This window comes from Lycium barbarum, chromosome 7 (genome assembly GCF_019175385.1).
Source record: "Lycium barbarum isolate Lr01 chromosome 7, ASM1917538v2, whole genome shotgun sequence".
NCBI classification, from domain to species: Eukaryota; Viridiplantae; Streptophyta; class Magnoliopsida; order Solanales; family Solanaceae; genus Lycium; species Lycium barbarum.
In genome coordinates this window covers 2,418,107-2,434,967 of record NC_083343.1, presented here as the reverse complement: position 1 = coordinate 2,434,967, position 16,861 = coordinate 2,418,107, and the positions used below count along the sequence as shown (strand labels likewise).

Sequence of the window (16,861 nt, the reverse complement as noted above, 5' to 3'; positions counted from 1 at the left end):
TCTATACGAGCTTTCAATTTTTACATCAGATACTTAGGGTTGTGATTGGCACGGAGACGACATTTCCCATGTTTGGTTCCTTGAAAATCAGGAAAATAGGATCCGGATCTCCTGCGGGAATGATTTGGAAGATTCAAAACAAAAAATAGTTGTATTTGCTAGCGACAACATAATGGAGGCTAGCTAACATAGAAAGAGATTCCCGAATAGCAGTAATGTCTATGTGAATCTCTTCTTGACCGGCCAGGTTGAATCGGGGCACCAAGTTGCAGTGTGAACAATTGAATATTACCAAGACTGATACATTTGTCATAACTTGTGAAAAATTGAACAATATATGCAACTTTTAGCTATATGCAACATCACTCCCTCTCTTGATTGGTCACTGTCTCTGACTTATTAAATTTCTCGAATTCCTCTCATATACAAAACTAGTTTATACAACACAACTTATTGGAATTGGCAACGAAAATTTTGTTAAGCAAAGGTCATTTTTTAAGTTTCTACTACTCCCTCCGGATAAAAAAAAGATGTCTACTTAGCTTTTTTTTTCTTGTGTTAAAAAAAGTGTTCACTTATCAAATCAAGAAAGAATTAAATTTGTTTTTTCAGATTTGTCCCTATTAAGTGTTATATGATCAAATTTCAATGTCTATTTAATTAGGGGTAGTTTAGTCAAATTATCTAATTTTATCTAGGAGTTAGTATTTTTTTAAGAGGTGTATAAATGGCTAAGTAGATTTTTATTTTTTTAATCCGGAGGGATTATTATATTGTACCAAAATGCCGTTTCATAGAAGATTCTAAACATTCTTTTGCAGGTACTACGTTGTTTTCAAGATTATTATTAAACATACTATGTTGTACGTTGGCATTCTTTTTAAACATAAAAAAATATTTTGCCGCCTGCTTAACCAAACCAATAGTCCTATATTTCCATTAAAAATTTGTTAATGTCAAATGAACATTTCGTGTAATTCTCTTTCGAACACGATAATTATACTCACTAAACAAAAAGTAAAACACATGCAATATGTTTCTTGAAAACCAACTTCAATAAACATTCAACAAATTTGAATATTCTTGCAAAAATTCATCATTTGTAGCTGAAAAAGAGGATTTTTTAGCTGACCAAGATAAGTTTCTTGATTTTACTGTTGATAAATATGGTTGGTTGTGCTTTTAGAGAATTGTTTTGAATTTTTCTTTTTCATGGGGTTGAAAAAAGAGGATTTTTAAGCTGACACAGCTAAGTTTCTTGATTTTTCTATGGATAAATATGGTTCTTTGTGCTTTTAGAAAAAGTTTTTGAATTTTCTTTTTCATGGGGTTGAAAAAATAGGATTTTTAAACTGACCAAGATTAGTTTCTTGATTTGTCTGTTGATAAATATGGCCTTTGGTGATTTTAGAAAAAGTTTTAAACTTTTTAAATTGTGTGTTTTTTCTTAGACCCTTTTGATTTCTCTGTGGATAAATATGGGGTTTTGTGCTTTTAGAAAAAGTTTTAAACTTTTTAAATTGTGGGGTTATCTCAGACCCTTTTCTGTAATGTTGATTGTAGTTGTAATGGTGGGAGTATTACTAATGATACAAACAAAAATGAAAGATTTCATACATAAAAATGGAGTCTTTGTTCAGTTTGATGAACAAGAGAAAGTGGGAGTGAAGAATCTTGAACAAATGAAGCTGCAAAATAGGTCTAATAAAGGTGAAATTGATAAAATTTCTGTTCAGTTTGATGAACAAATTAAAGTGGGAGTTAAGAATCTTGAGCCAATTAAGCTGCAAAATAGGTCTAATAAAGGTGAAATTTTGTCACTTAGTAATATTCCATATCATAATTGGGAGTTATTTGCTACTGATTATGAAGAAATGATGAAAACCCTTAAGATATTTGTGTATCCTGATGCTTTTATGAATAACAAGTCTTCACCTTTTTCTAGTATTTTTCTTCCCCAAACAAACCCCTTTAATCCAAAATTAGGAAATTACTTTAGTGAGCATATGTTCAAGATTGCTCTTTTGGGTAGTTCCTTTGTTACAAAGAATCCAAAAGAGGCTTATTTTTACTATATGCCCTTTTCGATCAACGTTATGCGAAATCACCCTAATGTGCATTCTGCTTCCGCGATCAAAGATTTTGTTGCTGGATATACTGATAGAGTTAGGTCAGAGTTTAAGTTTTGGAATGCATCTGGTGGTGCTGATCATTTTTATGTGTACTGTCATTCTATCGGTCGAGATGCTGCCTCTAAGCAGCAAGAATTGCATCATAATGCGATTCAGGTTACGTGCTCGTCTAACTATTTTCAGAGGCTATACATTGCTCACAAAGATATTGGGTTGCCCCAAGTTTGGCCTCGCCAACACGAGGAAGCGTTGAACCCTCCGGATGCGAGGTATGCTGTCATTTAACCGCATAATGTTTCAATTTCTGTTGATAAGAGGAGGGTTGAAGGGGGGGGGGGGGGGGGGGGAGCTCTTTCATATATTGGTGCATTTTCTTACTTTACAAGGTAGGTGTTGGACATTTTATCATTCACTACTTCATGTTGTGCTTCATTTTGTGTGCCTAGTGAAATTATTTTCCTCCTGAACTCTCTCTGTACCAATTTATGTGGCACACTTGCCTTTTTAGGACACTAAAAAATGTCACCTTTTTATAATTAGAAACAACGTAACTTTAAAATTCCTATTGTTCAGGTCTTGTTGGTTTTGTGTGTGTTGTGGGAGAGGGGGGGGGGGGGGGGGAGGGGGTGTTGTTTACTTTTTCTAACTCTTGCTTGAGAAGTATGGATGATCGTTTGTGAAAGCGATGCTGAAGCTCTATGGTTAGTGGGATGTTGAGTCGTGTCATCTGGTTTCCTCTGGAAATAGGGTAATCTATTTTGTTTAGTTGAATAGGTGCCATTGCAAACGAGTAACATAACTTCAGCATTAGAAACTTCTCCTCTGGCTTATCCAACTGTTTCCGCTATAGCTGTTGGCAGACAAATGCAGAAACTTTGCTAATTCTTGCTGATATCAACTATTAGTCTTAGGAGTAAACTGGAGATGCACACAATCAGGACAAGCTTGACCTATATGCAAGTTGAGCTTCACTTGTTGGAGTAGTGGTGGTTTTATTGACAATCCACTTAGTTCGGAAGCGATGATTTGTCATCTTTTTTATTAAGTAATTAAAACCAGACAAACATATTCATGCTTCGTTAGAGATTGTTTTGGACCCTTTGTACTCATAGATGCATTTTGGATTCTGTAAAGAAAGACATGCTTTTAGGATTTAGGAACAAATGTAAGCTGCTTTATGGATTTAGAATTGTCGGTGTTGCTAATGAACATAGAAGAAGGTCATAGGTACAAAGTATATGATCATGAGTAGACAAATGCATAGTGGAGAGATATCTATGTAATGCATTTATGCAGCTAGGTGGCCGACGAAGATTTTTCAAAATTGAAAAGTGATTTCGTTATTTCTTCTTCTGCAACTCTAGTACTTGCACTTTCTTTCCCAACAATAAAATTTGCAGCTACCTTGATCATTAAGCTTCACCTACTCTCTTATTTACCATGTCACCAGCCTGCTTTCAACATTCAGCCGAAGACACGCTCCACTCATTTGTCCAAAACAATGGATATGCCTCGATTTTTTTCACTAGATATGTATATATAGATAAATAAGCAAAATGAAAATACTAGATATAAATATGAAAAAAATGACACCGCTTGTCATTATAGTGATGTATTCATTTGTTCACTTCAAATATTGATACCGCTTACGGAAAATTCTGCGTACGCCACTACTCAGAGAGATCTCTCTAGTTGAGTTATCCCATACTAAATTGGCCAAGTTGTATGTTGTTTCTTATAATTATTCCACTCTTAGAGTCCAACTGTATATCTGTTCAACATAAAGATCAAAGCTAGGGTGCGTATCTTGGAGTTATGAATTTATTGCTTTAATGATGTGAACAACCTCGGAAACAGCCATCCTACCTTGGTAGGAGTAAGGTCTGCGTACACTCTACCCTCCCCAGACCCCACGTTGTGGGATTTCACTGGGTTGTTGTTGTTAATGATGTGAACAACGTTTTTCTTTTAAGCTTGTGTCAGGTACCTTTTGTGCTTATGACTTGCTTTTTTTATTTTTACAGATACAAGCTTGCTTTCTTTGCTGGTCGTGTCCAAAACTCTCTTGTAAGACAAAATTTATTGGATCTATGGAAGAATGATAGCTCCTTCGATATATTCTCCGGGAGTTCATCTTTCCCTTACAAGGAAGGATTTCGGAGAAGTAAATACTGTCTCCACGTCAAAGGTTACGAGGTGAATACAGCTAGAGTCAGCGATGCTATTCAGCATGGCTGCGTTCCTGTACTAATTTCGAACTACTATGATCTTCCATTAGCAAACATATTAGATTGGAGCAAGTTCTCAATTATTGTTAATGAAAGAGATATTCCACACCTAAAGAAGATATTGCTCTCGGTGCCTAAACGAACTTACCTCAACATGTATAAGAACTTAGGCATCGTGAGAAGGCACTTCGCTTGGTATAGTAGCCCAAAAGAATATGATTCCTTCCATATGACAGTTTACCAACTTTGGCTCAGAAGGGGACTACATCGAGTCACTTGGTGATATCTACTATGTGTAGCCGGTATCTGACTTCAGCTTAGATGACATCTAGCCAATGAGCTCAACGAGGTGTTTTATCATATTAAGATTAAACTAAGTGATTTTGCTAGATGTCATCTAAGGTGAGCTGAAATGAAGCGACATGGTCAAGTGAAGATTCGTATGACCGATCTCAACTTGTTAGGGATTGAGTTATAGTTATTGTTATTGAAACAGCCTCCTTACCTTTCAAGGTAGGGGTATGGTCTGCGTACAGTTTACCACCCACATTATGAGTTTTCACTGGGTATGTTATATTTTGAATATTTATCGTATTAGAACAATCTGACATAGTAGTGCGGTGGGGGGATTCTCATCGCAATAGTGTGTAATTTTTCAAATTTATTAGAATGTACATGTAACATGATTGCATCATGCAATCTACTATTTCTTTTATTATTTGAATTGCAGTCGAGTTTTGTTTAAATCTTTTGTTCTTTTATAGGTCAGTTATTCCATTTTAAGAGAGCAAGCATGAACTCCCAAGATAAAAAAGCTTGTTTTGCAATCTACTAGCACCATCATTCAATTTTCTTTTCGCGATGCACTTCATACCTTTCACCAAAGTTACTTGTACACACCTCGACTAATTCTTCAGTGCTACCTTATTACCACAGCCCAAATACAGGAAGAGGTCATTTTGTCTCTGCTGAAATGTATACCATCTTATTACCACAGCCCAAATACAGGAAGAGATCATTTTGTCTCTGCTGAAATGTATACCATCGTTCTTTCTATGATCTGGAAGGGGGGCACACACATGGTTTTATATTTTTATTGCCCAAATCTCCAGGACCATAAGATGCTTTGGGTCCAAAGTTCTTTTAGGACGAAGTTTAAAACACGAGGAAACACTATTATCCCACAATAACAAAATAAAGCCTCCATAAATAAGCACTGAAATGATAAATGAAGTTCATCAAATATAAGATGGTCTGTACATTCCACTGGTCATGCAATAATAGAAACTCCAAGGCTACGAGCCATCTGCTTTAGCATTTAGAGACATCAACTTTCAAATTTATGGCCAAAACTTACATACTTGAAAGCAAGACTGATACATTGTGCAAAAACAGCATGCCTAAATCTTTCAACATTGTGCAAAAACAGCATGCCTAAATCTTTCATTGAAGAAATGCAAATTTTGCCAACATGAGAAACCCCCTCATTACTTCTGAAATTGAACTGAGTAGGAGCCAGTGTTTGGATCTTTAACTGTTTTGAAGTTGTCAACGCTCATACCAAATCGGCCCAAAATGGAATTTCCCATTTCTTTGAGCTTGCCTGCAACATAAAAAAAGATGTTTTAGCTTCTTCAGGGTATGTTAATCAAAGATACAAACAGTCTTCAATGTACTCAAAATATGAATTTGGGACGAAACTAAACACAAAATTCTGAAACAAATACAAATCATTAATGAACCACAAAAAAAGAAGTGTGCAATGTGCATGATTGACGAGTGCCTATACTCCTTGAAAGTAAAACGGAGAATCGTGATAAACAGAATACCATACACTGTCTCAGATCAAACAGTATTCAAGGTGTTAAACCACAAAACAAACTCCCTTTAGGGAAACTTGAGATGATACAATGATTCAGTAGAAAAGAGATCAAATAGTCTGGACCTCAAAGCTAAAAGGCAATCTCAGAGAGTCCAGAACAGTCGCTATAGTACATTTAGTACGGAAGTACATTCAGCAGCAGCACATGATTAGAGCAGTAAAGCATACAACATCTGATCTAACTTTGTCCCCCCTTATTGATTCAAGAATGTTAATGAGGCCTCAATAAGAAGACTGGAAAACCAGGCAAAGAACAGTAGCAATCTTTGTATATACATTTCTACATATCCACTTGGCTACTTCCAAGAATGGATAGAAGGTACATAGGATGAACTATTCTGGCAGATAGTTATAAACCACAAAAAAGGCAATTTCTTCAACTGCCGGAAGATGAGTCAAGTATCGATTCCACCATAGAAAATGAATGAGAATATCTCCAAATAAAGGAGTACCATGTAGCTGGCAGACAAAACAGACGCCATTAGTCCATTACTACCTATTTTCAAAATGCAGACAAATGAATGATACAAAAATTTAGGAGACTGATTGCTAAAGCATGCAAGTCACGTTCAATCTTCACCAAACAACTAGCCTGAGAAACTACAGGGGATCTCTAAGCGCAAAAACATAGTAGTCCATAACAATGTGAATGACACACTTCTCTATGTAGCTTTTTCTTTTTTGATGAAGAACCACTTCTATATGTAGCTTTTTGCTGTTTATTTCCATAATTAGCCAGAAGTTAGTTAGACACGGAATAGATATCCTTCCCACTCACTAACATAAATAAGTGGGAAGAAGTATCAAACCATTAACAATTCCATAGGAAAGAAGCTTTGCTATTTTCTTTTCTTATCTAACTTTTTTCTGATTTTATAAAGTTAGATAAGAAAAGAAAATAGAGGACTTGTCCATGTCAAGATAGGAGGTTGTTAAGCTTACCAATCATCTCTTCTTTCATCTTTTCTCGCTTCTCATCAGCTAATGGCTTTAAACGGATCACAGTTCTCCTAGCTTGGTCATGTGAGGGTTCCAATTCCAAGATCTTTGTCATGTCTGCAAGATTTTAAAAAACAACGGGAATAAGAGCAGAAAAAAAGAGCCAAAATAGAACTCCAATTTTTTAATATTCACCTATAACATAAACCATTTGAGTGGTGTGCAATTATTACCAGAGGCACATGAGTAACATACAGGGACTCTTTTTGTTTATTCTTTTTCCAACTCAGAGAGTGGGAAAGAGGGAATAAGGAGAAGACATAGGAGAACCTGACCGAAAAAAAACAAGATCTCCACCAAGTAGCTAAGTGATGCGAGTATGGATACTAGTTCTATGGTGATGCAGCTAAGAAATGCCAATTACAATGACATTGTACTGAACAATCATAATACAATTTCAGAACTCAATGTTTACCAGTAATAGCCTCATCATAGTGTTCAAGCTTTTCATGTGCCTCTGCTCTTCTAACCAGAGCCTTTATATATGTAGGATTTAGTTCTAATGCTTTTGTGCATTCCTTGATAGTCTCGTCATGTTTTCCCTGTAAGTGGAAAAGTACAATAGGTGTCATTAGTAAATGCAACAAAACTCACAGATAAACACATTCATATCCTACTAACTACACTGAGAAAAGTATAAAATAAAGATTAGGGAAGAGCAGATGAAGCATCGTGGAGATTGTTTCTAATATAAAGGGAAGGCAGTGTAATATCACTGTGCAAAGGATTTTTTTTTTTGTTTCTAATATAAAGGGAAGGCAGTGTAATATCACCGTGCAAAGGATTTTTTTTTTTTTTTGGAGAACTGTGCAAAGTAAACTTTCAAATTCTTATTTCTGAAATTGAAGGAAAATGATGAGACAACAATTTTTTTTTGTATGCCGCTCACTGGTGAGCAATACAGAAGGATGGGTACCACTCTCGTTCTCTAAGCTACACATCTTGCCACCCTCTGCCTTTACAGTTATTCTTTTGGGTAGGGTGGGTGGGATGGCATGAGTGATCACGCATTGTACTTCCACATTAGAAAAGCAAGAAATCTTAAGCAAGAAATTCAATCAGGTTTGAAGTCAATAATTCATCAAGTTGGACCAACATTATAAATATATATTTGAACTTAATTATCAGGCCCAATTAAAGCAGGGTTAAAGGGATTTAGAAGACATGACTAATCTTAGTTTCTTTGTAGCTGGCCAGTATTTCTTTTTGATCAGGTAAAGGTAATTCCATTGGTATCCAGCAACAAGAGTATGTTGGGGGAGCATATATAGAATAGTTCTTTACTGGCTGTGTAAAGAGCTCAAGAAATCAAACATGGCTTCTACTAGCCAGTCAGAATTTCCAAATCCAATATATACTAGGGTGACAGGTGTCTTTTGAATGTTCAAATCCACAAGTTCAAGTGATCAGAAAAAGCTGCAAAGTTGATTTTAAGTATTTACTAGTTACCTACTAAATTGCTATCCTAAAAGCGTTAAGAATCTGAGTGGGACAATGCAAATCAATGAAGAGCTATACAATCATGAACAAACAGGTGCTAAATGTAAAAGCTTCTCACAGATTTGGAGAACCACTCTGTAGAAAAGCCTAATCTATCTGCACTCCCAATGCATAGCAGAATTTTGACATCATAAAATCTGACACATAGTGTACAAAATGCACACGCAGAGCTTACCAGTTTGGAGAAACAAGCTGCACGATTAGCATGGCATATTGAACGAATTTCAGTACTTGAAGGAATATCTGCTGCAACTTGTAAAGCTAGCTCGTATTTTGACAATGCCTCTTCATAAAGCCCATCCTTAAACAATGTATTGCCATCAACTTTTGCATCATTTGCTTGAGCCAAGGCTTTCTGGTTCTCAAAATGAAAGAATCATATCAGTAATTGTTGAGGGTGATTATCTAGTAAGTTCACCAACTAAGAAGGGGAAAAGCATTTAAAAAAAATACAAAAAATAGAAAAAGGACAGTAGTGATAGTTGAAATGGCAATGGACAAAACCTTAAGACATATTAACAAGAGCAAGAGGGCAAGGCAGATTGCATTCACGCAAATACATTTATCATGAAATTACTAGATGTCGAATGGGAAAAACCAAGAAGGTGTCAAGTATACAATAGTTAACATATTACAGAATCGCAAGACATTCCAAGCTGCAAAAAGATACTGGATATATCAAAAGACTCTTGGAGTTTCATACAGCTTTGTGGTGTAAGGAGAAGATGCTATTATGCAGAGATAATCCGGGCTACTTGATAGTTTGCCGTTGTGGCTGAGCCACTCAGTTCTCATGTAAACATTTCTTAAACCACCTTGGTGTAACATCAATAAAATGAAACTTGACTCATCAAAAGAACAGAATCACTAGTGAGAATTTCAACAAACCGAGAAATCAATTCCCTTATCCTACTCAGTTCGTCCGAGAGACTGTCTCAAGAAACAAAAATATGAATCAAGAATTCGCACGCTTTAAATTCTAATCACCGCATTTTTCTCCAATGCACCATTTCAAAGAACCACAATCAGAACCTCAAACTACAACCTTTAATCGAAAAACAATAAAAAAACTACCGAACTCAAAATCCTTATCCACAACATACAAGCTGAATAAACTAATCTAAACTTAACTCATTGCAATCAATCTACAATACCGAAGAGCAGCAAAAATGGCAACACAAATAAATCAACAAAAGCAGTGTGAGAGAACCAGTGTTATCAAAAGCGAAAAGCGCAAAAAAGCTCTAAGGTCAGCTGGGGCTTTAAGCGCAAAGCGCAAATAAAGCATGGGCTTTAATGAAAAAAAGGGCAATGGTACAAATATATATATATATATATATATATATATATATATATGTTTAATCCAAGATTAATTATAATAAGCATGAATAACAAATATATGGACAAAGAAATTGTAAAAATATTACGATAAAGTGAAATATCAATCATCTAGTGTCACCTCCTCAAGCGAGGCTCATTGGCAAGGAAAAGTATGTCTTAGAGTCTTGATGACGACACTGAAGCACACATAAAGCGAGGTGAAGCGCTCAACATGTTTTGAGCCTCGCTTCAGGGCTTAAGCGCGCCTTTGATAACACTGGAGAGAACAAAATGTATAGTTGTAAGCTACTAATTATTAAAGGTTTTGGTAGAATTCAACTAAGTATTAATATTAGTAATAGTATTAGAGAAAGGACTCTCCCCTTCGTCACAAAATAGTTGTCAAGTTTCTTTATTTTTTTTTAGAATCAATTTGATTAAGTTTCGGAGCTAAATAGAATTAGATTAATTCAACATTTTAAAATTAAAATTTGCATTCAAAAACTATATGAAAAGTACTATATACCAAGCTAAACTTATCTAAATTCATTGCAATCACTCTGCAATACCTAACAGCAGCGTAAAATAGCAATACAAATAAATCAAAAAAAAAAAAAGGCGTGAAATAATTTTAAAAAACTACCTCAGTCAGGTGTTCCTAAATAATAAGAAACTCAAAAAAAAATTATACAAAATATACAAGCGATTAAACTAAGTTAAACTTATCTAAACTAAGCTGATTTTTTTTTTTTATTAATTAATAACAATGTCAAAGAGTAAAACCTACTCCATTCAGTTGTTCTACAATGAATACGGAACTAAAAAACATTATTCACAATATAAAAGCTGATTAAACTTACCTAAATTCATAGAAATCACTCTACAATACCTAACAGCAGCTAAAAATAGCAATAAAAATAAATCAACAAAACATTATTCACAATATAGAAGCTGATTAAACTTACCTAAATTCATAGAAATCACTCTACAATACCTAACAGCAGCTAAAAATAGCAATACAAATAAATCAACAAAACATTATTCACAATATAAAAGCTGATTAAACTTACCTAAATTCATAGAAATCACTCTACAATACCTAACAGCAGCTAAAAATAGCAATACAAATAAATCAACAAAACATTATTCACAATATAAAAGCTGATTAAACTTACCTAAATTCATAGAAATCACTCTACAATACCTAACAGCAGCGAAAAAATAGAAACAAAAATAAATCAACAAAACATTATTCACAATATAAAAGCTGATTAAACTTACCTAAATTCATAGAAATCACTCTACAATACCTAACAGCAGCTAAAAATAGCAATACAAATAAATCAACAAAACATTATTCACAATATAAAAGCTGATTAAACTTACCTAAATTCATAGAAATCACTTACAATACCTAACAGCAGCGAAAAAATAGCAACAAAAATAAATTAACAAAACATTATTCACAATATAAAAGCTAATTAAAATCAACCTGATTCAATTGTTCCTGATTTTCTTCCTTCAAATCCGTATTAGAAGAAGACGACGCCGTATTGATCGTATTACTTCGATTTTCGGTTTCGTTCAGTTCTGTATCGCTTGCAGTCTCGTATCCATCTGACACGTCACCAGACGAATCCTTCAACGTCGTCGTTTTGGAGTTTGGTTTTGGTTCTTCAGAAGGTGCTTGTTCTATCAACACCATTTCTTTCTTCTAGAAGCTTCTTCTTTGTCTTTCAGTCTTGTATTGTATGCGGTGATGATGATGGAGAACTATTAATTTGCTTGAGAATCGAGAAATCTCTGCTACTTTTTATATGTATAGGGAAAAGGGTCAAAAATAACCCCCTTTACTTTTAAAAATGATTTCTAAATTTATTTTGGATCAAAAATATCCTTCTCCAAATATACTTCTGCTTTGACGAAAATTATCCACTAAAATAACTTTAAATTATTTTTTAAACCTGTTTCGTTATATAAATTTAATTTAATTAAATAATAACTTATAAGATCTTCTTACTCCCCCAATATGTAGGTATGAAGTTTGAGAGAATTGGGAGAATAAGGAGATATTATGGGTTATTATTTAATTAGATCGGGTTTAAATAATAGTACGGGTTTAAAAATTGATTTGGGGTTATTTTGGGGGATAATTTTCGTCACGATAGGAGTATGTTTGAAAATTTTAAGGACGGGAGGGATATTTTTGACTTAAAATAAGTTCAGAGTATATTTTTAGCTCCTTTTTCAAAATAGAAGGGTATTTTTGACCCTTTTCCCTTCTATATATGCGTGTAGGCGGGGAATCTAACGACACCGTTTTTCATGTTACTGATATGAGAAAAATGACAAATATTGTCCTTTGTTTTCGGTAACCAAGTTCAAAATAGTCCCTTAAGTATTTGATATATATATATATATTTATTTATTTATCAAACCCTTTTATTAAATTAAATTTAATAGAGTGTGAAAGTAGAAAATATTTAGCTCAGAGTATATTTTTAGCTCCTTTTTCAAAATAGAAGGGTATTTTTGACCCTTTTCCCTTCTATATATGCGTGTAGGCGGGGAATCTAACGACACCGTTTTTCATGTTACTGATATGAGAAAAATGACAAATATTGTCCTTTGTTTTCGGTAACCAAGTTCAAAATAGTCCCTTAAGTATTTGATATATATATATATATATATATTTATTTATCAAACCCTTTTATTAAATTAAATTTAATAGAGTGTGAAAGTAGAAAATATTTAACGGAACTCACATTTAGAAGCATTACCGTTTATGTTATTTTTTGATCTCTTTAAGAGTTTTGTGTAACTTTTTTAGGTGCAATTTCTGAACTTTGAGAATTTTTTTAGTGTTTCTTGTTAATATATAATTTTTTCACAGTTCGGATTAAATTTAACAGCTGAGTTTGTTAAATATTTAAGCGAGACCAAAAGTTCTCATTTTTGATAAATTTAAAGGATAAAAACTGCTTAGATAATACTTAAGGGACTATTTTAAAACTATTATCGAAGATGAGACACCAAAAGTTTCTTCGCTTCTTCTAGAAGTCTTCTCTGTGAAAGAATTAATTTGCTTGTGAATCGAGAAATCTCTATACTATTTTATATGACTGTAAGCAAGGAACCTAACGACGTCGTTTGCATGTTACTGATATGAGAAAATGACAAAAATGGTCCTTTATCTTTGGTAACGGGTTCAAAATAATCCCTTAAGTATTACTTGGAGTAATTTTTACTGATAATTGGAACTGTAACAACAACAACATACACAATATAATTTTACCAAGTGAGGTCTGAAAAGGGTAGAATATACGCAAACCTTATTCGTATCTTGGGAGGTAGGGAGATTGTTTTCGATAGATCCTTAAGGAGACTGTTTCCGATAACCCTTGGCTCAAGAGAAGGTGCTTGGGGAATGATGGAGAAATAAATTTGCTTGTGAATCGAGATATCTCTATGCTATTTTATATGGCTTGTAGGAAGGGAATCTCACGACGCCGTTTGCATGTTACTGATATGAGACAAGAGGTGGTCCTCTATCTTCGGTAACGGGTTCGAAATAGTCCCTTAAATATTACTTGAGTAGTTTTAATCCTGTAAATTTATCAAAAGTGAACCGCTTTAATCCCCGTTTATATTACCAAACTCTGATTATTAAATCTAATCGGAACAGTGACCGTAGAAAATATTTAATGGAAACAAATTCTGCAGTTTATGTTACATTTGGTCTCTTTTAAGATTTTGGTGCAACTTCTTGAAGTGCTATTTCAGTTGTTTATTGTCTATATTTTTGTGTTTGGCGTAGTTTTTACTTTGTGATTTCTAGAATTTGAGAATTTTTTTAGTGCTTTTAAATAATATTTTTTTCATAGTTTCAGTTTAATTTAACAATCAGAGTCCGATAAATATTTGGCGAAGACAAACAATGCATATTTTTGACAAATTTAAAGGATCAAAACTGCTCAAGTGAATCGAGAAAGCTCTATTTTATATGGTTGTAATAAGGAAGTCAACGACGCCGTTTTATACGGTTCAAGTATCTGCCTATGGTCATTACTCGTTAAAAAAAGTTTTCCAAATTTAAAAAAATTCCACATGTTTTAATGAAAATCCAATTCTGTTTTTTTTTTTTCATATATATAAAAGGCTTACTACATTTGTTTTTTAAAGAAACGGATGTTGAAAAATTATTTTTCCTTATTCTACAAATAACGATTTTTCAGATTTCTTTTTAAAAAAATAAATCAATTTTTCAGTAATAAAATGTCATGTGCAATTTAAATATTTTTTTAAAAAAAATTAGTGTTGTCCATTAGTCAAGGGGAATAAATGAGCCAAAAAGTTGAATTGAGGGGTAGTTTTAGCAAAATAGATGAATAAAGGGTATTTTTATACCTTTTCTAAAAGTTTAGGGGCATTTTTGTTCTTTTCCGTTAAATTTCTAAAAAAATATTTGGGAGTTTGACTAAAAGTACACCACTTATGCAAACATAATGTACTATTAGTACTCCATGTGAAAAAATATGTATGATTTTGATCCAAACCAAAACATAATGTATGATTTTGGTCCTTTTGTCTCGGAAGCTAATCTGCCGATAGAAATTCAGATCTGTATTATTAGAAACTTATCGTTTCCTATATTGTGTTCTCCTTTACTTTTTGTGTTCTCCTTGACTTTTACTTTTACTTTTACTATAAAAGAGAAAAGAAATCTTTATTATTCCAAGAAAAAAGAAACTTTATTTGATTAGTGAAATATTTTACTATTTGCAAATAATGAGATTTAGTTTTACAATACTGATTTGGCCATCAGTATCTGCGAATACTTAAATTAAATATTAAAAATATTGATGAAATATTTTGTATTACTCACTTTAATGAATATTACAATTGAAGTTATAACTTTCGCTTATAAATCTTCAAACAAGTAAAATTCATGTCCAAACATACTTAAATAATATAAATAAACTTACTCGTCACTTTTATTTTCCATTCGATGTTTGGTACACACATTGGAGGGCTGGACTAAATCCGAATTCGCACTGAGAAGTTCTAGTTTAGAAGACAAAAACGCTCTCTAATGAAGACGATTTCATATTTAGAGCTTGAACCCGAGATTGCTGATTAAAGATGAAGAAGTACTTACCACTCCACTATAATTTTTGTTGGTCTTTCGGTCTTAAGAGTGTAGTAGTAAGTGAGATTACATTGAGTATGTTGTTGTAGTGTAGTCGTAAGTGGAGGGGAAAAGTAAATAATATTACAAACTAATCAATTTATTATTCTTTTCCTAATATTTCCTATGATGTGTTATACTAGGATAAAATTATAGTAGTAAGTACCAAACGTAACTTTCGACAAATCCGAGTTTATGCAGGAATAGGGCAACAACAAAATCCCACTTCTAAAAGGTTTATGTTAAATAGTATATCTATAAATACACAACAATAGGTTAATTACTTCATTAATCCTATCATTGAAATTTTAACTCACAAAGCTTCCCTAAAATTTCTCCATCATGGCAAAAACCAGGTTTTTACGTCTACTGTTCATTTTTTTCATTAGCTTTTCAACCTTAGTTATTTCTTCATCTTCTTATAATCCAATTAATATCAACACCATAGATAATCTTCCAAACACATTATTGAAAAAAGGCTATGTTTCAATGTCAATTATTCTTGAAAATACCATAAATCGTCTTATTTCTTCTTCACCAAACACCACAAATTTCACCATATTTTGTCCTACTGAAAGAGCTTTTCTAAACATATTTCCAAAATATCAAGACCCTCCTTATAGATTAATTCAATATCATGTTGTCCCTTTGAAATTAAATAAAAATATTCTCGAAACTTATTATCCTAGAAGGTCCAAGCTAAAAACCCTACTCCCTGACCACAATATTATTACTACTACGTTGCCTTATTTCGAAATAGTTTCTATTAACAACGTTGATATCGCCGAATGGGACGTATACAATGATGGACGTGTGATTGTGCATGGAGTTGATGAATTTTTCGATCCAGCATTAGAGATATTATTTTATCCTAATAATCGCGACGTTGATAGTTCTTCAGGCATGGAGAAGAAAATTGAAGAGATGAGATATGGTTTTACGTTTGGAGATTATGTTGATTATTGGATTAAAAATCCTCAATTGATGGTTCAACTAATTTGGCTAATTTTGGAAGTGGGATGTCTAATTATAGGTCTTTGTTATATCGTGCATTGTTGTGTTTTGCAGGCTGAAGATTATATGGATGATAATAACGAGGATGATACATATGTTGTGCTCGAGGAAGATGAGATCAAAGTTGCATTACTTGCTTAGGCTTACTTTAATTAGATTAGATTAAGTTTTGTAACGTTCTCTTTTAGACCATTTTTTTGTTTGTTTGTATGTTGAGTTGAATTATTGATATGCTATTATTCCTTTTTATGTTATCTGTCAATCTATTACAATCCTCCTCTCTTATTTGTGCAATGAATGATTAAATGTTAGTAGTTAATAAGAAACGAGAATGGTGTGTTTAATTATTCCATACTTCTATTAGTGCATGTGTAGATTTAAAATCTTCGTATTTTCTGTTTAAAAAAGGAAAATTCAAACCTTAGCTAAGAAAGGAATATACATATGACGAAGTATACATATATACACTTGGGAAAATAGTTTGTCCATTCTAGCCGTTCCTTTTTTAGAAAAAAAAAATGTATAATTATTATTCAGTTTTCTAATTTGAAGTCTTTGCATATTGATTTGAATGTTTTAAGATTCATATATGATCAAT

The 16,861-nt window shown here is 33.2% G+C and overlaps 3 protein-coding genes across 3 annotated transcripts; 2 read left to right on the top strand and 1 right to left on the bottom strand.

The window, feature by feature from the left end:
* The first annotated feature begins 879 nt into the window (after positions 1 to 879).
* LOC132602892 (probable glycosyltransferase At5g03795) lies at positions 880 to 5,106 on the top strand. Its single transcript, XM_060315688.1, has 2 exons — positions 880 to 2,401; positions 4,157 to 5,106. Exons 1-2 carry the CDS (start codon positions 1,479 to 1,481, stop codon positions 4,641 to 4,643), a joined length of 1,410 nt encoding a protein of 469 aa, XP_060171671.1. The 5' UTR covers positions 880 to 1,478; the 3' UTR covers positions 4,644 to 5,106.
* A 476-nt stretch (positions 5,107 to 5,582) lies between these two features.
* On the bottom strand, positions 5,583 to 11,872 carry LOC132602891 (uncharacterized). Its single transcript, XM_060315687.1, has 5 exons — positions 11,554 to 11,872; positions 8,917 to 9,096; positions 7,657 to 7,783; positions 7,185 to 7,298; positions 5,583 to 5,963 (listed from the first exon to the last, which is right to left on the bottom strand). The coding sequence occupies exons 1-5, from the start codon at positions 11,764 to 11,766 to the stop codon at positions 5,848 to 5,850; spliced, it is 750 nt and encodes a 249-aa protein (XP_060171670.1). The 5' UTR covers positions 11,767 to 11,872; the 3' UTR covers positions 5,583 to 5,847.
* Positions 11,873 to 15,738: 3,866 nt separating this feature from the next.
* On the top strand, positions 15,739 to 16,490 carry LOC132602754 (uncharacterized). The gene has a single exon (XM_060315530.1). It carries the CDS (start codon positions 15,739 to 15,741, stop codon positions 16,402 to 16,404), a length of 666 nt encoding a protein of 221 aa, XP_060171513.1. The 3' UTR covers positions 16,405 to 16,490.
* The last annotated feature ends 371 nt before the right edge of the window (positions 16,491 to 16,861 follow it).